Source organism: Ranitomeya imitator, chromosome 5 (assembly GCF_032444005.1).
Source record: "Ranitomeya imitator isolate aRanImi1 chromosome 5, aRanImi1.pri, whole genome shotgun sequence".
NCBI classification, from domain to species: domain Eukaryota; kingdom Metazoa; phylum Chordata; class Amphibia; order Anura; family Dendrobatidae; genus Ranitomeya; species Ranitomeya imitator.
The window spans coordinates 279764568-279789137 of record NC_091286.1 but is presented as its reverse complement, the minus strand read 5'-3'; the positions used below and the strand labels follow the sequence as shown (position 1 = coordinate 279789137).

Below are 24570 nucleotides of genomic sequence, written 5' to 3'. Positions count from 1 at the left end.
AAAACCATCCACCGTGAAATTGGTGTACCCAATCAGGATGATCCTTGTCTTTAGTAACTCACCTAGATTTTTACCTACTGGCCTCAAAATACGCGAGGCAGAGCAAGACCTGTGCTTGACTGTGTTTAAAGGGAACCTGTTAGGGCCCCATGCCCTCCAACCCAGCAGCCTTCACCTGTGCATGATTAAACTCCCTGCCTAACCAGCCTGGTATAACATTAAGTGAAAACAAGGTATTAAAAAGCATTTATAAGGTCCCCTCTTCCTATTCTAATGAGGACATTGACTAGTCAATGGGGCGTTACTTTCCCCAGACCCTGTGGGTATTATAACATAATTTCCAGGTGCCGGCCTCATCACAGCTCATGCAAATCTCGCGCATGTGCGCTGCTCATTTCGGTATTGTCCCTGCATCTTTGAAGCTAGGTGTACGCTTCCCAGCTTCAGAGGCGCACTGACCGGTAGAAGTCTTCTGACCTTCCGGTCATGAATCTGTATTCACTGAATAATGTTATACAGGGCTGGTTAGGGAGGGAAATTAATCATGCACAGGTGAATTCCCATGGTTTGCAGGAAAAAGCAGAGTAGATAAGGTGTACAGATAAGGGCTTTGCACTTTATCTACAAACTTTTCACAGGCACAACACAGGCAGGCACAGTTCCAACTCTGCCCCATCTACGGTATTTTGAGGCCTGTTGGCACAAATCAAAGTGAGTTACTAGAGATAGAGACTATTTTGATTGGGCACACCTTGTCACAGTGGGATGGTTTTTACATTTTTTTTAATAAAAAAATAAATACCCAGTGTTTTTTACATATGCTACTATTTATTTACTTACTGCAGGGTTTTTATACGTTGTTTATAGGTCATTTTTGTCTGTTAATAGTGACAGCGTATATATACCCCTACACATTACACTTATTCTAACAGGTGTGCTGGCCCTTGTTTTTGGTTTTGCTGCAGTTTTTTGTACTCGTTACAGTAACATGCGTGGCCTCCTCTTTGAGCTGTGCATCTTATCTACTCAGACATGTGTTAAACACAACCAGGCAAGGTGCTGCTCTAACCCATGTCTACTTTGAGGTCTATTGGCCCCCACAAGGCTGAAATACTTGAGCTAACGACTATCCTGATTGGGTACATCTTGTTGTGGTGGGATGGCTTTTACACTTTTCTTTTTTTTATTAAAATAGTTAGGTTCTATGTTCTGAGAGCAGAAAGATGTAGCAGAGAGCAGAGACCTTGATTCTGATTCTCACAATTTGCCACTTACTTTACTGTTTTCCAGTAATTTTGATCAAATCTATATTTTTTCTGTTGCAAATCAACTTTTTCTCTGAATTCTGAGCCCTGTATAACCCATCCACATCAATGATTGACAATTGCACGTGTACACTGTGCATATGCAAAAAGCTACCAATCAGTGGTGTGGGCAGAATTATACAGCGATCATGAATATGATAATCTCATGCTTCTTATAAAACAATGATTTCATCAAAACTACAACATGCATCCTTACAAGTGACACATTGCTGGAATCGGGGTCTCTGGTCCTACATTATGTTACTTTCAAATGAGTTAGCAAAAACCTGGTGACAGATTCCCATTAGTAAAAGATTCAAGTAGGTGATAGCCCAATTGAATTAGCAAAGGCAGTTCAGAATCACCTTATTTTGCTGTTTTAACTATATTATTATGTAAAAAATGATCTGAAATTAATCTTTATGTATCAGAGAAGTTGGATTATTAAAGCTGTTGTGGCTGATAACCTTATTTTGGCAGAGAGAAGTAGTGTACCAGGCAGGAGTGCGATGGGGACACTGTGTGGATGATGTAGGATGCGTCATCAACACTAAGCAGGGAAGGAAGATGGCGATCATAAGAAGAGAGGAGGTGCCGGATCAAGACCAGACATGCCCATTCTACGGGACGGCGCTCTCTGTGAGTATAATATAAGCCCTTTTTTGTGCCTCGCAGAGTGGATTGGGGTCATGTTTGCAGCATTCTAGTGCACTGTAACAGACGGGTGAAAGATGCTGGCTGTACTTTATATGGGGAAAGTCTGGTGACAGGTTCATTTTAAAGGGTTGTCCACTGCCTTTATATTGATGACCTATATTTTGGGTAGATCATTCACATAAGATCGTTGTGGTCCCAACACCTGACTAACTGTTTTCACCTCCTGCGGTGGCCAGATGTGAACAGTCTACAGAGGAGAACACCAACACTCTGTGCACAGTGTAGTAGCTGCTGCTGAGTCCTGGAGATCAGCTCCTATTATTTTCACTAAACAGTCTTGGATTGGAACCGTGGTGTTCCTCTTCGTATACTGTTTATAAAATTGTCACCTTAGATGTTAAGAGCTGATCAGTGTGGGAGCCAAGTATCGGAGCAAAATGGAAGAATAGGTCATTAATGTAATAGTAGACAACATCTTTAACACTATTATATATTGATTGTGCATTACCAGTATAGCTTTTTTTTTTGGCTAAGTTCACATTTGCGTTCGGGGGCTTTGCGGAGGGTTGCATACGTACTCCATTAAGCCCCGCCTACGTCCGCATATTTTTGCATGCATCCTGCATACCTATCTTTAACATTGGGTACGCAGGACATGCGGATGTATGCTTTTGCGTTGTTTTGACATGCCCGCCGACCGCACGGGAACGCAACGGAGGAAGTACACAGCCCTCCGCAAAGCCCCCGAACGCAAATGTGATCCCTGCCTTACTCACTATTTAACTTGTGTACATTTAGAATTCAGACCTCCTGCACAGATTCTGCACATTTAAGTGAAAGTGTTAATACAAACACAGGTAATGTATTCACCAAAGGCTGAATTACTTTCCATTATTCACAGCCATTTCACTGCTTTACTGAGACTTTGTTAATGAAACAAATAGAAGTTCTTGTAATATTAAATCCCAGATTGGGCAGACATAGATGTATGATGTCCATACTGAAGCCTAATTTGCTGCTATTCTATATGTAGGTTTCATGCTCAGTTTGCTTTAGGCAATTTTATTTTATGAGAATTATGCATTAGAATTTTCTTAAGTCTTTGTTTTTTTTCCTTTTTATAGCCATTGCTGTTAAAAGTCTTCATATCCTTTTAGTTCATATTAGAGTAAAAGTGTCATCCTCTGTGATTTTATATCCACATTGATCTCCGGTTGGTGTTGTTCTGTACCCAAGATAATGGCGCAGTAAATGTTCTTTAAGTCCGTAGGTGGAGAGCTCATTTAAGAAATGTTATGAAGCGGCTCGGCTTTTGATAGATTGCAAGGCCGTTATTCATTGTTTAGTGAAGCATTATTTATGATGGGATTTAAATGGCTTACCTATTTGCCAGTCCCAGGGTACTTTTAGCAACTCTTTGTGCTCCATTATTGCTCTGTAAGACAATGTATGGTTTAATACAGACATAGTATAATACATCTAAAAAAAAATGCATTATACAAATAATATATGACTCAAAATCAATCAATTCACTGCCACAGTGAAATTTCTTAGGTTTAATAAAAAAAAAAACCCTTAATCTACGGTAAGTGAAATATGAATCTTATTTCATCTCCATTTAAATTGTAATTCAATGGGTAAACTGATTGGGTAGAAGGAGGCATTTAGATGTTTTATCAGCCAGATAAAGTAGAGCGTGGATTCAAAGAGCATCTCATGCCCTCTGTTTTCAATGGCAGTTGTATAATTCTTCATCTCCCCTTCGACCCCTTTACCACCTGAGCTGTACAGGTACATCTAAGATCGTGTCCCTGCCTTTGATGCGGGCTCTGGCCCTGAGCCTGCATCTTTCTTTGCACGTGACAGTTGATTTGAACTCTGACAGCCGCAGGTGGATCCGAGATCCTCACGTGGCTGGTAAAATTAAATGCCGCTGTCAATCTCTGACAGCGGCATTTAACAGGCGTGTCACATTTACCCCCAATTGGCACCCCTGGCATGTGATTGTGGGGTGCCAATGGGTTGTCTTAACAGCCAGGGGTTTGCAACATACCCCCATCTGTCACTGTTTATCTCCTATGAACGCCAGCCAGTAGCTGACATTCATTGGAGATTGTGATTTTTGCTACACATAGCTGCTATGTGTAGCACAGGTGATCCGATGATCGCAACTTCAAGTTTCCTAAAGAGACTATTAAAGCTAATAAAAATAAAAAACAAAAGGTTTTTAAAAAAATATTAAAACAAAACACAAAAGTTAAAAACACCCCCCTTTTTTGCCCCAATCAAAATAAAACTATTTAAAAAATATATAAAAATGCACATATTTTGTATAGCTGCTTTCAGAAATTACGTTTTTTTGGCCACCGCATCATTGCAATAAAATGCAATATGATATGAATAGAAATGTCAGCTTGGTGCATGGAAAATAAGCTCCAGATCGAAAAAAATGGAGATGCTACGGGTCTTGGAAAATAGGGACATAAGCGTATTTTTTCTTGCAGACTTTGGATTTTTCCACAACTTAAATAAAAAAGAACCTATACATAATTGGTATCTGAAAACTCTTAAAGACCCGGGGAATCAAATTGCCAGGTCAGTTTTAGGATTTAGTGAACATGGTAAATAAAAAACCCAAGATTAAATTGTGGAATTGCACTTTTTTTGCAATTTCACTGCTATATGGTCAAATCAATGGTGCCATTCAAAAGTACAACTCATGCCGCAAAATACAAGCCCCATAAGGCCATATTGATGGAAAAAAGTTATGGCTCTGGAAAGAAGGGGAGCAAATCATGAAAGCACAAAAACTGAAAATGGCAAGGTGGTAAATGGATTAAACACTTACTGAATTAGTTTTCCTTGGATTACAACTGACTGACCAACTTCACAACGATATCGCTAGCGATCCGTGATGTTGCAGCGTCCTGGAAAGTGATATCGTTGTGTTTGACATGCAGCAGCGATCTGGATCCTGCTGAGACATCGTTGGTCGGAGCAGAAAGTCCAGAACTTTATTTCGTCGCTGGATCTCCCGCAGACATCGCTGAATTGGCGTGTGTGACGCCGATTCAGCGATGTCTTCACTGGTAACCAGGGTAAACATCGGGTTACTAAGCGCAGGGCCGCGCTTAGTAACCCGATGTTTACCCTGGTTACCATTGTAAATGTAAAAAAAAAAAAACACTTCATACTTACATTCCGGTGTCTGTCGCGTCCCTCGGCGTTCTGCTTCCCTGCACTGTCAGCGCCAGCCAGCCGTAAAGCAGATTACAGCGGTGACGTCACCGCTGTGCTTTACGGCCAGCCGGCGCTCACAGTCAGTGCAGGAAAGCACAGCGACGGGGGACAGACACCGGAATGTAAGTATGTAGTGTTTTTTTTTTTAACATTAGCACTGGTAACCAGGGTAAACATCGGGTTACTAAGTGCGGCCCTGTGCTTAGTAACCCGATGTTTACCCTGGTGCCAGGGGACTTCGCATAGTTGGTCGCTGGAGAGCTGTCTGTGTGACAGCTCTCCAGCCACCACACAGCAATGCTGCAGCGATCGGGATCGTTGTCTAGATCGCTGCAGCGTCGCTAAATGTGACGGTACCTTTAGGCTATGTGCACACGTCCAGGTTTTTTCGCTTTTTTTGCAGTAACAACGCTATAAAAACTCATTAAAACGCATACATTATGAATCCTATCATTTAGAATGCATTCTGCATGTTTTTTGGACATGATGCGTTTTTTTCCGCGAAAAAAGCGCATGCGGATTTCTGGCAGAAATGTCCGGTTTTTGTCAGGAAAATTTCTGCAAGAAATCCTGACGTGTGCACATACCCTTATGGTTTCTAGCAGTTGAAGACTTTAACAAAAAGGATTGTCCAGAGATGGCAACCCCTTTAAGAGATGACACATGTTTCTATACAAAAAGAGAAAACTTATCACAGGGAAATGTTTATCAGTAGTTGGAAATTCAACATGTCAGTTATACTTTAATACCGCCAAAGCACTTACTGGTAATACAACCGCCAGTAATAGAGATTTTATTATGTATGAAGTGAGTTAATTCTGCTTTCACTATATTTACACGTGGTCAAAATTGTTGGTACCCCTTGTTTAATGATAGAAAAACCCACAATAGTCACAGAAATAACTTGAATCTGACAAAAGTAATAATAAAAGATCTATGAAAATTAACAAATGAAAGTCAGACAGTGCTTTTCAACCATGCTTCTACATAATTAAAAAAAAACTAAAACTCATTGATACACCCCCTGATGAAGCAAGGGTGAAACACGCATTGGGGCTCTTGGACCACATGTTAGAGAAGCTCTTCTTCACGGAATATGTAAGTACTTTACTTCGGTCAATGCTTTTTCCTGTGAACACTTGTTCCCATACAATATTGATGTTTTGGAAACTTGTTATTTAGTCTGTTGTGTACATTTGTGTGCATTTTTCAAACAATTGATGTGCCATATATTCACATGTGGTCCTCCATTGGGTGACTCTGCTTTTTAGTATTTTCTTTATTTTAATTTATCTAATAACATTCTAGTTTTATTAGACCTTGTACACCATGTGTTTTTTGTTGTTGGTATTTAAAGGGAACCTGTCACCCCGTTTTTTGAGATTGAGATATAAATACTGTTAAATAGGGCCTGCGCTGTGTGTTACTATAGTGTATGTAGTGTACCCCGATTCTCCACCTATGCTGAGAAATAACTTACCAAAGTCGCCGTTTTCGCCTGTCAATCAGGCTGGTCAGGTCGGGAGGGCGTGTTCACAGCGCTGGTTCTTCCTCAGCTTTACGTTGGTGGCGTAGTGGTGTCCGCATGTTGAGGTGACTAATCCACTGTGGGCACGTGAACAAGCAGCGCGCGATCTGCGTTGTCATCCCTTTCGTCGGTGGGGGCAGCCATCTTCCTGGGGCCGCGCGTGCGCAGATCGAGTGCTCTGCTGCACGGGGCTTCAGGAAAATGGCCGCGGGATGCCGCGCGTGCGCATTAGAGATCGCGGCGGCCATTTTCCCAAAGCCGAGATGCAAACTCGGCTTTGGGAAAATGGCCGCCGCGATCTCTAATGCGCACGCGCGGCATCCCGCGGCCATTTTCCTGAAGCCCCGTGCAGCAGAGCACTCGATCTGCGCACGCGCGGCCCCAGGAAGATGGCCGCCCCCACCGATGAAAGGGATGACAGCGCAGATCGTGCGCTGCTTGTTCACGTACCCACAGTGGATTAGTCACCTCAACATGCGGACACCACTACGCCACCAACGTAAAGCTGAGGAAGAACCAGCGCTGTGAACACGCCCTCCCGACCTGACCAGCCTGATTGACAGGCGAAAACGGCGACTTTGGTAAGTTATTTCTCAGCATAGGTGGGGAATCGGGGTACACTACATACACTATAGTAACACACAGCGCAGGCCCTATTTAACAGTATTTATATCTCAATCTCAAAAAATGGGGTGACAGGTTCCCTTTAATGTTTTGTAGAATTTGTAGCAGAATATTTAATACACTAAACCAAGTCAACGGAGAAAAATGCCTCTAATATATCTATTAAAAATATAAATAAAAAAAACATCAACCATGAATTAAATCTAGATCATGATGCTTTGTGGCAAAATCTTCTATTCCAACAGTTACTAAAGTAAGCAGGTCATCTGCCATTAATATGAGAATCCTCATTCCTTTTAACTACAGAGGTAAGCAAGTTTAAAATTGTTTGAAAAGTAAGAGGTGATTTTTATATGCTTTCAATTGCTTAAATTCCATCACATACAGTTTTTTTGCAAACACTGACTCCATTGGCTTTTTTTTTTGCAAAATGCTTTGACTCCTTTGCGTGATCTTTGGTGGATGATTTTGGTGTCATTAGATTGGTCATAAATTAAATGGATGCTGTGCTGTGATTGGCTGCTGTGGGCAGAAAAGATTTTCATAACCCAGCTTCCAAAGAGTGTGTTGGTGTCCATAGCATCCAATCATAGCATACAGTATATTCCATTTTACCTCAGCAGTCTAAGAAATGAAAGCTGTGCTGTAATTGGTTGTAAAGCCAATTTGTTTTTTAGTCACAGTTCATAACAGTGTGGTGGTTTCCATAGCATCCAATCATAGCACAGATTTCCTTTTACCTCAGCAGTATAAGAAATGAAAAGCTGCACTGTGACTGGTTGCAATAGGGAGCAAAGGCAGATTTTGTTTTATACAGAGTTAATAAGAGTGTGGTTGGTGTGGTTACCACGATTCCTTTTAGTATTTAGTGGGTGGTTGGTGTGGTTACCACGATTCCTTTTAGTATTTAGTGGGTGGTTGGTGTGGTTACCACAATTCCTTTTAGTATTTAGTGGGTGGTTGGTGTGGTTACCACAATTCCTTTTAGTATTTAGTGGGTGGTTGGTGTGATTACCATGATTCCTTTTAGTATTTAGTGGGTGGTTGGTGTGGTTACCACGATTTCTTTTAGTATTTAGTGGGTGGTTGGTGTGGTTACCACGATTCCTTTTAGTATTTAGTGGGTGGTTGGTGTGGTTACCACGATTCCTTTTAGTATTTAGTGGGTGGTTGGTGTGGTTACCACAATTCCTTTTAGTATTTAGTGGGTGGTTGGTGTGGTTACCACAATTCCTTTTAGTATTTAGTGGGTGGTTGGTGTGATTACCATGATTCCTTTTAGTATTTAGTGGGTGGTTGGTGTGGTTACCACGATTTCTTTTAGTATTTAGTGGGTGGTTGGTGTGGTTACCACGATTCCTTTTAGTATTTAGTGGGTGGTTGGTGTGGTTACCACGATTCCTTTTAGTATTTAGTGGGTGGTTGGTGTGGTGGATTGAGCTTCTATTTCTAACAATGTGATTGAAATTACTACAATGGGGCTGTCGTAAATTAGCCTGACAACTTTTGCTACATTTTCAGTTGTTTTCTAGTGAAGAAGCAACAAAGGAACATTACGGACTTCATTAGAAAAGTGTATTATGAGTGCTCTGATGTAAAACTAGGTGATCAGGACAAGTTGTGGGCTCCTCATATAGTGTATTCTGTTTGTGCAGAAGAACAATAACATTGGTCTAAAGAGAAGAAAAAGAGCTTTTGTTTTGGATTTTCACCTGAGGAAGGTAGCAGTCCGCTGCCGAAACGCGTAGTGGTTCAATAAAAGGTTTGTTTACCACTAATCTATTGCAGTGTGCCCTATAGCCATAGTGCTCTTTAAATTGACCACATTTTTTCCAAAAAATGCAGTAGATCATAACACATATCTTCAAGGGGGGGGGGGGGGCTTGGGCAGCACCTGCACTTCCTTACAGACAGAAGAATTTGCACAAGCCTACAGCTACAGAAGATCTGTTGTTAGTTCTCCAAGATGTTTGTCACAAATCTCCCGATGAGTTCCTTCAAAAACTGTGTGCAACTGTACTTTGAAGAATTGATGGTTTGATGCTGTTTTGAAGGCAGAAGGGGCTCACACCAAATATTGATTTCATTAGGATTTCTCTTTTGTTCATTTATTAACTATTAACACTTCTATTTATTTAAAATATTCTTACTTTGCAGCATTTTTGTAAAAATGCCTAAAACTTTTGCACAATACTTTGTGTAATTGTACCCAAGCTCACACCATAAGGCTCCTTTGTGATAATCTGAGAACCATTAGCGCAGCGAAATAGCCATATATTGTACATCACACCCACATTACTTTATCCATGTTGTCTGGATATTTATACCGTGTTCCACAAGCATAGATCTGTTCCTTCTACATTGTAATTAGAATTGCATACTTCTTGTGGTATACAGTAATGCTGGTAACTTCAAGATAAATACTAGGTTTTCCAAATAGCAAAAATGTAAAATATAAAATCCATAAATTGATCAGAAAAAGCTTATGTAAAACTCAGACTCTGCAAACGTAAACAGTAAACTCCAAATGAATGTATGAAATGAACTGTTTCCATTCAAGTTAATTTGTTTTTCATATCATCCATAAATGCACTGTAATTGTGTGCTAATGCTAATACATGACAGAGTTAAATGGATGAAAGATTACTTACAAACAAAATCTGTCCATCATAGCCACAATCAATGTCAGAAAAATACCTGCTAGCATTGTAAATAGCTGTCACTTTGTCAGTGTAATCAATACAACTTTTCAATACTTTAGAATGGCCACATAATAGGAATGACATTGCAATATAACCAGATGAGCTATCAAATGTTACCGAATAAACTGTCCAATATGAAACAGAATTTATATTGGACACATTTACAATAAAAATATTAACGTTGTATGAGTCAATATTATGGCTCTGATACCGAGTGTGGCTACAGAACATATATAATCCAATTGTAAGTCAAAGTACTTATTGGAGATCACGTTTCCAATCAGAGATGGCCTGTCAAGAGTTAAGTGATCTAAAATATATCTTGAATAGTAGGAAGAGGAGAAATGACGGCAGCACTCAATCTTCGCACACAGGTTACTTTATTATGGAAGTTTCTTCACGGTCCGGGGGTGTATGTACAAATAGAACGTGGCTACCACGTTCTATTTGTACATACACCCCCGGACCGTGAAGAAACTTCCATAATAAAGTAACCTGTATGCGAAGATTGGTGAGTAGGGTTGAGCGAAACGGATCGTTCATTTTCAAAAGTCGCCGACTTTTGGCAAAGTCGGGTTTCATGAAACCCGACCCGATCCCTGTGTGGGGTCGGCCATGCGGTACGCGACTTTCGCGCCAAAGTCGCGTTTCGTATGACGCGCTTGGCGCCATTTTTTTCAGCCAATGAAGGGGCGTGGGCAGAGTGATGACATAGCTCTTAGGGGCGTGGACGCCTATCGCCATGTTGTCGCTTGTGCGCTGTAGCGATTTGCACTGTGTAACACCAGCTTTTCAGTTCAGGGACGGACGGAGAGAGAGAGAGAGAGAGAGAGAGAGAAAAAAAAAAAAATCCCATTGCCTTTGCATTGGGTTTCGTGTTTCGGTCGATCCTCGACTTTTCGCCATAATCGGCCGATTTCACTCGACTCGACTTTTGAGATAGTCGGGTTTCGCGAAACCCGGCTCGACCCTAATAAAGTCAAGGTCGCTCAACCCTATTGGTGAGTGCTGCCGTCATTTCTCCTCTTCCTACTATTCAAGATTGTTGTTTCTTCGGCTCCAGCACCCGACATCAGAGGGTTAATTGTGACTTAAGAGCTGTTAGGTTCACAGGCAGGTTAGCAGTAGTGCGGGTCGGCTTTTTCTCTATCGTTGTACCTAAAATATATCTTGTTCCAATGATATATTGTTGATGTATATTAGTAAGGTTATGTTTCCACTACTGTTTAAAGGGATTCTGTCACCGTGTTTTTGCCTTATAGACCATGCCCATCACTTTTAAAGTCAAGTAAATGGGGTTCCTATAACCCCATTGTTCCCTCAGAGGTGCATCCAAAAAAGTGCTTTATTCATGTCCTGCTCTGCATCTAAATTGTGTCATCCTGTTCTATGGGCAAATCCAGATTGGGCTCAGTGCTGCACCCGTCCCTTCAAATGCCACCTTGTCTATTTTGACAGAAGTGGATGATGCATCATACGTCATGCAATATGTCATATTGCTACACTGCCAAAGACCCAAACATTTTTTGAAATGGTATGGCCATCTGACACACTGACAGCTCCAGCTACAGGATTTTCATAACAGCGCAAAAGCTATACAGTGCTCCGAATAACAGTGCTAGTTACATTGTGGTTTCCATTGTCATTAGTACTTATCTGCATTTGTGAAGTGGGATGCTGGCATTATCTGCATTAGTAGCTTGTTGCCATTTTTTAACATCTGTGTCTTTCAGAAATAAAGGGACAAAGACTAGCCTGCCTATGTCTTGATAGTTGGGGCTACTGTTATGATCTGGTGGTTTAGGAGCAACATGGAACGAGCTCTGAAGGACGTGGTAACTGTACTGACTGCAGTCCCTAAGCTCAACACAACACTAGAAGTAGCCGTGGAATGCTCCTAACTCTCCCTAGGCATCTCGTCACAGCCTAAGAGCTAACTACCCCTAAAGATAGAAGCAGGAAAGCTATCTTGCCTCAGAAAAAATCCCCAAAGGATAGATTAGCCCCCCACAAATAATGACTGTGAGTGGAGAGGGAAAAGACATACACAGAATGAAACCAGGATGAGCACAGGAGGCCAGTCTAGCTAAAAAGATAGGACAGGATGGAATACTGTGCGGTCAGTATACAACACTACAAAAAATCCACGCAGAGTTTACAAAAATCTCCACACCTGACTAAAGGTGTGGAGGGTAAATCTGCTTCCCAGAGCTTCCAGCAAGACAGAATTAATTCATACTGATAAGCTGGACAAACATAGAAAGCACAGAACGGATAAGTCCACAATCTATGGACAGAAAAGAGCAAGCAAAAACTTAGCTTTGCTGAACTGGTCAGGATAACAGGGAAATCCAAAGAGATGTGAATCCAACCAGGAACCATTTACAAGTGGCACTGGCTGAAGGAAAAGCCAGGCCTAAATAGCAGAGCAGAAGAGACGATAAGTGGAGGCAGCTGATGACAGCCAACTCCAAGGAGCAGCCATACCACTTGAAACCACAAGAGGAAGCCCAAGAGCAGAACTCACAAAAGTGCCACTTACAACCACTGGAGGGAGCCCAAGAGCGGAATTCACAACAGGCTACACAGAGTAGTATTACAAGTCACAGGCCTTTGTCTAAATACAGAAACTTTTTCTATTTCCTCTTTTAGAAAATACTCAATGCCTCATGATAATGAAACATCCTGTTTTCCAACCGAGCTCCTTGTTAAATGAATGCAGCTCTGACTCGGCTTTTGATGATGCCCCTCAAAAATGTTGCCAATTAGCTAATTACAGTTGTGCTCAAGAGTTTACATACCCCGGCAGAATTTTTGCTTTTTTGGCCTTTTTGCAGATAATATGAATGATAACACCAAAACTTTTTCTCCACTTATGGTTAGTGGCTGGGTGAAGCCATTTATTGTTAAACTACTGTGTTATCTATTTTTAAATCATAATGACAACTCAAAACATCCAAATGACCCTGATCAAAAGTATACATACCCTGCTGATTTTGGCCTGATAACAAGCACAGAAGTTGACACAAATGGGTTTGAATGGCTACTAATGGTAACATCCTCACCTGTGAACTATTTGCTTGTAATCACTGTATGTGCATAAAAGCTGAGTGAGTTTCTGGGATCCAGACAGACTCTTGCATTTTTCATCCAGCCACTGATTCTTGTGGATTTTGAGTCATGGGAAAAGCAAAAGAATTGTCAACGGATCTACAGGAAAAGGTAGTTGAACTGTATAAAACAGGAAAGGGATACAAAAAGATATCCAAGGAATTGATAATGCCAGTCAGCAGCGTTCAAACTGTGATTATCAAATGGAAAATGAGGGTCTCTGTAAAAACAAAACCACGGTTAGGTAGACCAACAAAAATGTCGTCCAAAACTGTCAGGAAAATTGTTCGGGATGCAAGGAAAAACCCACAAATAAAATCAGCTGAAATACAGGACTCTCCGAAAACTATCGGTGCCTGTTTCAAGATGCGCAATAAGGAGGCACTTGAAGAAAAATGGACTGCATGGTTAAGTCGCCAGAAGAAAGGCATTACTGTGCAAATGCCTACACGTCCTTTAGATCATTTCAGACAATAGATATATGAAAACATGGATTTTCCTTTAGGTATACCTAAGTGAAGAGGGTGACTGGTCATTAGCAGCAGTTGTAGATAACGGTAGATATCAGTTCATGCAGTTTGTGGTGCATTGTTTCATTTAATACTGCCATATACGGTAATTCTATACAGTGTACTGTATGCAAAGCATCTTTGTGATAATAACACCTTTCCACAGCTAAATTGGTTCAGAGATGAAAACAGTTGAACTTAATTAGTTTTGTGGTGTTGAAAACTAATATGATGCTTAAATTTCCTAATGGTCTCTAATTTTCAAAATCCAGTGGAAGTTGTAATTATTTATGACATGTTTCATGCAAGCTTATAGAAAAATTGCGTCTTTATTATTTCCCTATCATTATTGCATTGTTAGTAGCTAGTCTATTACATCATCTATTAAGGCTATTGAGCCTTCAGTATTCTATCATCTTATGGTGACCAATCAAAAAATGCCAACTCAGCTCTGACGATGGAATCCTAATTACAGTTGCATCACCTACTTTTATAAATGTTCTCAGTGTAAGGTATACAGTTTAGGAATTCTCAGCTTAGTTTCTTAGCATATTGAGATGTTTCTATGTTTTTTCAGATATCCCTCCTCTTTGCATTAAAAAAAACAGTTTTTGCTACATACTGTATGCTGAGAAGTCACTTTTGTGTCACAAAGTTGAAACTTGCTGCAATAGATGTGCATCACATCTAACCCAGCAGTTGCATGCGAAGAGGCAATCTATGCCTTTTGCAGTGCCAAAGATCTAGAGAGAGCCATCCGATCACACTACTAATTGCTTTTTCTGCATGGTGCTGCCCATTAGGAAAGGAGTTTTAAGGAAGAAGTTGTTTTTACAGTATGCAAATATTCTATCTGCAATACGCCCAATACCACATACAGAAAAATTGTTGGTCTCAAAAGCACCAGAAACATTTTCAGCCAAGTCAAGTGAGAAAGAAGAGTGCGCTTGGTATCATGAGGCACCTTCCTCTCATGACCCAGACTTTCTGTCAGCAATCTCAAATGATTCACACCTTAGAACACGAAGTGAACTGAACAATCTTGTTAGAGATTTGGATCTGCTCAAGAGTAAGGGTACCGTCACACTATGCGATTTACCTACGATCACGACCAGCGATACGACCTGGCCGTGATCGTAGGTAAGTCGTAGTGTGGTCGCTGGGGAGCTGTCACACAGACAGCTCTCCAGCGACCAACGATGCCGAGGTCCCCGGGTAACCAGGGTAAACATCGGGTTACTAAGCGCAGGACCGCGCTTAGTAACCCGATGTTTACCCTGGTTACCAGCGTAAAAAAAAACAAACAGCACATACTTACATTCCGGTGTCTGTCCCTTGCCGTCTGCTTCCCGCACTCACTGACTGCCGGCCGTAAAGTGAAAGCACAGCAGAGCGGTGACGTCACCGCTGTGCTCTGCTTTCACTTTACGGCTGGCAGTCACTGAGTGCGGGAAGCAGACGGCAAGGGACCTGACGGACACCGGAATGTAAGTATGTGCTGTTTTTTTTTTTTTTTTTACATTTACGCTGGTAACCAGGGTAAACATCGGGTTACTAAGCGCGGTCCTGCGCTTAGTAACCCGATGTTTACCCTGGTTACAAGCGAACGCATCGCTAGATCGGTGTCACACACACCGATCTAGCGATGCCAGTGGGAGATCCAGCGACGAAAGAAAGTTCCAAACGATCTGCTACGACGTACGATTCGCAGCAGGATCCCTGATCGCTCCTTCGTATCAGACACAGCGATATCGTATGGATATCGCTGGAACGTCATGAATCGTACCGTCGTAGCGATCGAAATGGCACTGTGTGACGGTACACTAAGTCTGAGATCTTAGGTTCCAGGCTACAGTAGTGGAATCTCCTAGCGGGCGATATTCGGATTTCGCTGTTCTGCAACCGTGATAAAGATCTTGTCCAATGCTTCTTCATGGAGGGCGATCTTGTAGTATGCAACAACATCAACAATTTAATGGAAGGCTCTTCATAGATTCACCCAAAACAAGCCTAAAAGTCATGTTGCTGCATATTGGCAATGCGCTACCTTCAATTCCAGTTGGTTATGCAATCCACATAGAAGAAACCTATGAAAACATGAAACTGCTGTTGAGTAGTGATGGGCGAACCCCCCAAATGATCGGGATCGGCAGGTTTGCCCAAGTTTTTTTTGTAAAGTTCGCGTTCGGGCCGGAGATGACTCGAACTTGTGTCCGAACCCCGAACTTGGACTTTACAGATATATAGATAGGGCGTGGGGGGCTATAAAAGAATAAAATTGATAATAAACATTATAATTATACTTACCTGTCCAGCAACGCGTCCTCCCGTCGCTCTGTCTCCCAGCCGCATCTGCTTCCGAGGCCGCTCATTACCTTCCTGCGGTATTCGCTGCACTCGGCAGTCTTCGGCTTTTTCCGGCAGTGTTCGTGCGGTGACGTCGCTGGACAGGTACAGTAAGTATAATATTTATAATGTTTATTATTAATTTTATTCTTTCTTATACAGGCCCTTGATTTGACCTCGACCTGAACTGTAACACCATGTGTTCGGTATGGGTCCTGAACTTTACAGTTCGGGTTCGCTGATCCCTACTGTTGAAGTGCCTGAAATATGTCCAACATATGTGACCCCTACGTGGTGACTTAAAGGTGGTTGCCCTCATACTTGGTTTCCAGCATGGATACACAAAGAACTGCTTTCTGTGTGAGTGGAATAGTTGTGTATGAGAATATCACTACAATTAAAGAGACTAGCCTCTATGACATTCACTTCAGCTGAGGAATTAAAATGTCCTGTGTCCAGCACTTGTTGACCCACATAAGATTTTGTTACCACCTTTGCATATCAAGTTGTGCCTAATGAAAAACTTTGTAAAGGCAATGGATAAAAATTTAAAGCATTCAATTATCTAATTGATACATTTCCAAGGTTGAGTGAAGCAAAGATAAAGAAACGAGTCTCAAATTCGTAAGCTTCTTCAAAATGAGGAGGTTCTTTGTTTGTTTCAGGGCAAGACTGCATGGTTAGCATTCAAATTAGTGGTAACTAATTTTTTGGGAAACTTAAAGAGCAGATAACTATTAAGAGTTGATCTATTGAAAACAGGATAAGGATCTTGGCTTTATCATGTCCTTAAAGATTAATTTCTTACATTCGCATCTACGCTTTTTTTTCCATCAAACTGTGGAGCAGTGACCAAAGAGCACGATGAAAAATTACACCAAGGTATTGCGGCTAAGGAGAAAAGATATCAGGAGAATGGAATCCATCAGTGCTTGCAGATTACTGTTGGATAATTGTAAGAGATGATCTGATGCAGGAGTACAAGAGACAAGCAAAAAAGAATTATCGCTAAATGATTGCCAAATTTTGTACTGCAATTTCTGTAAATGTTTTAGTTATTTGAATTATTGCTAAATTTCCTCTAAATGAATAACAGAAAATTGTCATAACAAAATATTCTGTACCTTTATATTTGCAAAAATATACGTTTCAAGTATATAAATGGAAGTCTAAATATAATAATAAGTTTAAACATAATAATAAAAATATAAGTTTCAAACTACTGAAACTTTTATGCATTAACTATATGCAGCAGTATCATGAAAACTCTTTGATATCATAGAAGCAAGAGCCAATTAAAAATTTTCATTGTCAGATTTGAATTCAGGAGGTCAAAATCATTAAGAAATGGGTGAACCTGACAACTTTTTGAAAATATGTACTGTAGAACAGTGTAATTTGTTATCAAGGGCAGAATGCAGAAAATGGTGTATGTAAATACAGCAATTTACTTCTGCCCCACCTGTGTATTGACCTATGTATTTTCTATAAAGTCTTCTTCCTATGTGCCTTGTGAGATATTTTGAGGTCAAGAAGAGCTGACTTGAACGCTGAATAAAATTTTCTCTCCAGAGTAAGAAATTGAGAAATTTAGCGATTAATTACTAAATGAAAGGATATATGTTGGACTTTACCGGCTATAGATCTTTTAGGAGAAGCACACTTTAAAGAAAAAATTCCAAAAGAAACCCCAAGTGTTTCATAAGTTTCCAAGGAGTAAAGTTTTTCAAACTGCAAACTTTTAAGAGTATTAAACTACAAGCTTTTAAATTGGTAGGATTAAATTGCTGGAATTTAAAGTCGACATGATCCAAAATATATATATTATATATATACAGCTCTGGCAAAAATTAAGAGACCACTGCAAAATGTTCAGTTTGTCTGATTTTTCTCCTTATAGGTATGTTTATGATTAAAATGTAAATTGTTCTTTTATTCTATAAACTACTGACAACATGTCTCCAAATTTCCAAGCAATAATTTTTGTATTTTTTTTCTGACAAAGAAAAATGGTAAAAATTGTTTAAAAAACCCAGGGCTTTCAGACCTCAAATAATACAAAGAAAACAAGTTCATAATCATTTTGAAACAATAATACTAATGTTTTAACTCAGGAAGAGTTCAGAAATCAATATTTTGTGGAATAACCATGATTTTTAATCACAGCTTTCATGCGTCTTGGCATGCTTCCCACCAGTCTTTCACACTGCTTCTGGAGCAAAAATTTAAGCAGTTCTACTTTGTTTGATGGCTTGTGACTATCCATCATCCTCTTGATTACATTCCAGAGGTTTTGAATGGGGTTCAGGTCTTGAGATTGGGCTGCCCATGACAGGGTTTTGATGTGGTGGTCTCTTAATTTTTGCCAGAGCGTGTATGTATGTATGTATATATATACCGTATATCATTTTTTTTATGTTTTGGCGCTTTTATACGATAAAAGCTATTTTATAGAAAAAATAATTATTTTGGCATCGCTTTATTCTCAGGACTATAACTTTTTTATTTTTTTGGTTATGATGCTATATGGCGGCTCGTTTTTTGCGGGACAAGATGACGTTTTCAGAGGTACCATGGTTATTTATATCCGTCTTTTTGATCGCGTGTTATTCCACTTTTTGTTCAGCGTTATGATAATAAAGCGTTGTTTTTTGGCTCGTTTTTTTTTTTTTTTCTTACGGTGTTCACTGATGGGGTTAACTAGTGGGCCAGTTTTATAGGTCGGGTCGTTACGGACGCGGCGATACTAAATATGTGTACTTTTATTGTTTTTTTTGTTTTTTTTTTTATGTAAAGAAATGTATTTATGGGAATAATATTTTTTTTTTCTGCTTTATTTAGGATTTTTTTTTTTATTTTTTTTTACAAGTGTGGAAATTTTTTTTTTTACTTTTTCACTTTGTCCCAGGGGGGGACATCACAGATCACCGATCTGACAGTGTGCACAGCACTCTGTTAGATCGGTGATCTGACATACAGCCGGGCAGGGTTAGAGCTGCAGCTGCAGCCTGATCCTGACCCGGAAGTGCTCCCTGCAGGACCCGGATGCAGCCCGGCGGCCATTTTGGATCCGGGGACTGCAGGGAGAAGACGCTCGGTACACGGTGAGCACATCACCGTGTACCGATCGTCTCAGGGAAGCCCGCAGGGAGCCCTCTCCCTGCGCGATGCTTCCCTGCACCGCCGGCACACCGCGATCATCTTTGATCGCGGTGTGCCGGGGGTTAATGTGCCGGGAGCGGTCCGTGACCGCTCCTGGCACATAGTGCCGGATGTCAGCTGCGATAGGCAGCTGACACCCGGCCGCGATCGGCCGCGCTCCCCCCGTGAGCGCGGCCGATCGCATATGACGTACTATCCCGTCCATGGGAATTAAGTCCCAGGTCACCTGGACGGGATAGTACGTCATATGGGATTAAGGGGTTAAAGGAGTTAGGCTATGTTCATATGTCCAGTAGTTATTTCCATTTTGGATCTGTTTCAGGAAAACAAAAGCATCCCGTAGAAAACCCACTTATTTGAATGGGTATGGAAATATCTTAAAACATGTTCACCAGCTGTGTTTAGCTGGATAAAAAAGCAAAGTTTTCATCTATCCTAAAACAGATACCAACTTGATCCGTTTTTAATCACTAAAAATAGATCATAACGGATAATCATCTGTTAACAGATCTGTTTTTTTAAAGTCCTGTGCATTTCAAGAACACTAGAGATGTTCAGAGACACCTCTAGTAAAAAAAATTTCTCAAACAGAGCAAAAATGGACACAAAACATGAACCAAAATGAGGAAGTGTTTGCTCTATTTGTTAACATATGCTCCCATGGTCAGTAAACACTGTGGGTTGGATGCTTGGATGCTGCGTACATCCGTAGCATCCAACCTGCAGCATCCAGATGTTACAGCATAGTGGATGGGATTTCAAGAAATTCCATGCCCACTATGCGTGCTGAGAAGCCTGCGGATCACCCAAGGAGATGGACATGCGGCGCGTCTTTCCAGACCGCAGCATGTCAATTTATCTTGTGGAGACATGAGTCTCCGCAAGATAAATGTCACCAGTACAATGTATTGGACGCGATGATTCCGCAAGGTTCAATGAACACATGCGGAATCACATGTGTTCAAGAGCCGGCAGCGCTTTGGACGCAGCGGACATGTGCTGCGTCCAAAGCGCTGCCGATTACTGACCGTGGGAACGTATCCTTATAGATCCAATTTTTTTAAATCACTGGATACATTACAGACAGATGACAACTAGACATGTAAATAAAACCTAACACAAATACTGCTTTGTATACAATCAAGAAGACATATTTAAAATATCTTTAGATTGCTAAGAAGTCTTGAACACCAAAAATTATTGCGAGAGGCCTCAAACATCAGATGAAATGTTTAGGTGGGTCAAATAATACTAAGTAATAAAAAACTAAGGAGTTGTCTAGTTTAGAGAAACAAATCTCATATATTCCAGTGAGTGATTACTTGAGTTAATAGATGGGGATCTTTTCTTCTGAATCCTTGTCTTTTGGAATGGAGAGCAAGCATCTTTCATTCCGTCCTGTACTGCATTATACATAGAGGTGACCCAACCCTTCCCTATACATGCTCAGAAAATCTTATCCATACTTTCAATATGCTTGTCTAATTATTGCCAGAGTAAAGGTTAAATCTTCTTTTTCCATATACTCACAGCTGTATTCCACTGAAGAAAGATCCGAAGAGTCCAATCATCCCTAGTAACTCAATTCGACTGAGATTTCGAACTATATATTCTTGACACACACTAGAAATCCCATATAGAGTGGCACCACCAAGGACCAAGACATCCCCAATTAATTTGCTATCGCCTGGAAAAAATTCTGTAGACAAAAAATAAAATATAAAATGTGAAATATTTAAACGTAACATATACAGTTAAAAATATCATTTAACAAAGACATTTTCTTTAAATATAAGTAGGAGACTTTCTTCTATATTATGTGTAGAACACTCCTGAACATTATGTGCTTGAATAGTGATTATATTAATAGATTCTACTGAAATTGCTCCATGAGCGGTATTAAAAGCAAATTAGAAAACTGGTTTTCACATTAGTTCTGATAATATAATAGGCATAAGTCAAAAGTTTTTTAACTTATATATTCTAGAATTGTGTAAAAATAACAAAGCATATTGAGATGTCTCTGATAGAGTGGTTGACCATTTCATATAATCTTGTGATTATGCATTAGGAAATTGAGACATTTGAGTAGATTCATCTAAGCTTTTACAACAGAAAAATGTTGAAAAGTGTTAAGAAGTTATACTAATTTTGCACAACAAGGAATTGTGCAAAAGTTTGAATCAATTCCATCAAAATGGGCAGAGCTGGGGAGGAGCCAAGGTAGGACATGGCTGTGGCTTTGAATTTGGTGTCTTCTACTCCAGCAAGACTCTCATAATAAGTCCCATTTTTTACAACAGTACAGTAATGTACATTTATTGTAAGCAGGAAAAAAGGCAATGTTTCTGACCAAAATTTGCCTTTGTCAAGCGAAGTATAAACACAAACAACTTGAAAGGTTGTATAGCCAAGAACGCTAATGGGCTATTACTTCTTACTCCATCCATTAATAATAATAATAATAATAATAATCTTTATTTTTATATAGCGCTAACATATTCCGCAGCGCTTTACATTTTTTGCACATATTATCATATTATCATATTGCACATTCTTACTCCATCCATTGATTTGCTGTTGTAGAAACACTACATAATCTAAATGTCTCTTATTAAAATCTCATAGAAAAAGAAAAATATTAATTTAAGATTTAATATTATTTAGTCACAACTCTAGAAACCAAGGTTGGGACATTGGAGTAACAGAATAGAACAAGGTCAAGTTACAAGCTGAGTCAAGCACAGAAATCCATGAACAAGCAAACACCAGAGTCCAGGAAGCTTGCAGGCACAACGTCTACCAACTGAAGCATGAGGCTATGAATATATATACAGTATAAAGGGTGTGATACTGACCAATAGGCCAGGGCAGGGAGATGATTACACCTGCTGGGCTTCTGGACAGTAACACACCTATTATGACCTCTTAACCTCCAAGAGCAAGCAACAATACTCTGTCCTCCTCCTCCTCGACCTGTCGGCTGCCTTTGACACAGTGGACCATTCCCTATTATTACAGACCCTCTCATCCCTTGGCATCACAGACTTGGCCCTATCCTGGATCTCATCATACCTAACAGACCGGACATTCAGCGTTTCCCACTCACACACCACCTCCTCACCTCGCCCCCTATCTGTCGGAGTCCCACAAGGTTCAGTCCTTGGGCTCCTGCTCTTCTCCATTTACACCTTTGGCCTGGGACAGCTCATAGAATCTCATGGCTTTCAGTATCACCTCTATGCTGATGACACACAGATCTACATCTCTGGACCAGATATCACCTCCCTACTAACCAGAATCCCTCAATGTCTGTCCACTATTTCATCCTTCTTCTCCGCTAGATTTCTCAAACTCAACATGGACAAAACAGAATTCATCATCTTTCCCCCATCTCATGCGACCCCCCCCAACAAACCTATCCATTACAGTAAATGGCTGCCCACTCTCCCCAGTCCCACAAGCTCGCTGTCTTGGGGTAATCCTTGATGCTGATCTCTCCTTCAAACCACATATCCAAGCCCTTTCCACTTCCTGCCGACTTCAACTCAAAAATATTTCACGAATCCGTTCATTCCTCAACCAAAAATCTGCAAAAACCCTAGTCCATGCCCTCATCATCTCTCGCCTTGACTACTGCAACTTCCTGCTCTGTGGCCTCCCCTTTAACACTCTCGCACCCCTCCAATCTATTCTAAACTCTGCTGCCCGACTAATCCACCTGTCCCCCCACTATTCCCCAGCCTCTCCCCTCTGTCAATCCCTTCACTGGCTCCCCATTGCCCAGAGACTCCAGTACAAAACCCTAACCATGACGTACAAAGCCATCCACAACCTGTCTCCTCCATACATCTGTGACCTCGTCTCCCGGTACTTACCTACATGCAACCTCTGATCCTCACAAGATCTTTTTCTCTACTCCCTTCTTATCTCCTCTTCCCACAATCGTATACAAGATTTCTCTTGCGTATCACCCCTACTCTGGAACCTTCTACCACAACACATCAGACTCTCGCCTATCATCGAAACCTTCAAAAAGAACCTGAAGACCCACCTCATCCGACAAGCCTACAACGTGCAGTAACCACCGATCGACCAAACCGCTGCATGACCAGCTCTATCCTCACCTACTGTATTCTCACCCATCACTTGTAGATTGTGAGCCTTCGTGGGCAGGGTCCTCACTCCTCCTGTACCAGTTATGACTTGTATTGTTTAAGATTATTGTACTTGTTTTTATTATGTATACCCCTCCTCACATGTAAAGCGCCATGGAATAAATGGCGCTATAACAATAAATAATAATAATAATAATAATATTAGCCTGGCTGAGGAGAACCACATTTCTCAGCCAAACTAATCCCTTGCTGGACAGTAACTGCACTATTGGATCATACATTTCCCTTAGCAACAGCGCCCTTTTAAGGACGAATATGTCAGTACCTGGTGATTAAAGCAGATAAAGCTGGAGCGCATCTGGGTGGAGATATGACAACAATATCATTGACCACTTATAGGCAGCTATTGATGACCCTATACCCATGAGAATAAACACCCCAATAATGACAACTCACAAAATGATTACAAACTGTAGTGAAGGCCATCATATTAATCCTGAATTGAACAGAGTTACTGTTTGTTATTGTTCCAAAAAGCATATCTCATAACAATCTGTAATGTAGGGTTTAGTTCTAGCAACATAAACGGATCCAACAACAGGTCTACGTCTGTGAGTGGCGATCAACATCTTATTATCATGTGTCAGAAAGAACTAATCAACCTGTCACAACAGTCAGTAATACAATTGGGACTATGTATGCTTGCTTTAACAAGACTGACATATACTGTAACTATTATAACAATGCGTTGGGACCTTGCTTCATCATAGAAGCTACAAAAGCCAATCAGCGACAACAGAATTCAATCTATTGACTCAAGAACAATCCTGGTAACCAAATAACAGCAGGGCTGGTTTTAAACAAAGTGGGGCCCTGGGCAAAACTTTAAAATGGGGCCCAAACACTAACATATTTCACCATCACAGAAACATTTCGGTTGTATTTAGATGCACATGAGTTCAGGTCCTTAAATGAGTGTGATCGACAATATTGAAGTCGTTTGTCGCTCGTTTCCCAGCCTCTTTACACCAGCTGAGCAAGAATGATGGGGACAGAACGATTACTAGTAGATCAATCTGTCCCTATACATATCATGTTAGCAGCAGCACATCTGAAGTTTACACCTGGCGATTTGCTGCTGACAACAATCATTTTTGTTCCTGTATAAGCATTCCAATCACTCGATAAATAGGCAGCATTTTGCTCATTTAGTATAATGCATGCCATAGTCCTCCATATAGTATAATATACTCCCCATAGTACTCCACA

The 24570-nt window shown here is 40.7% G+C and overlaps 1 protein-coding gene across 1 annotated transcript in view; it reads right to left on the bottom strand.

Annotated features, from left to right (window-relative positions):
• The window catches only part of SLC35F1 (solute carrier family 35 member F1), a 692218-nt gene that overhangs the window by 31370 nt on the left and 636278 nt on the right, over positions 1–24570 (bottom strand). The window contains exons 5-6 of the mRNA XM_069767980.1: positions 20714–20882; positions 3344–3396 (exon numbers count right to left, since the gene is read on the bottom strand). Of these exons, the coding sequence (XP_069624081.1) occupies positions 3344–3396; positions 20714–20882 (222 nt within the window). The remainder of the gene's footprint in view (positions 1–3343; positions 3397–20713; positions 20883–24570) is intronic.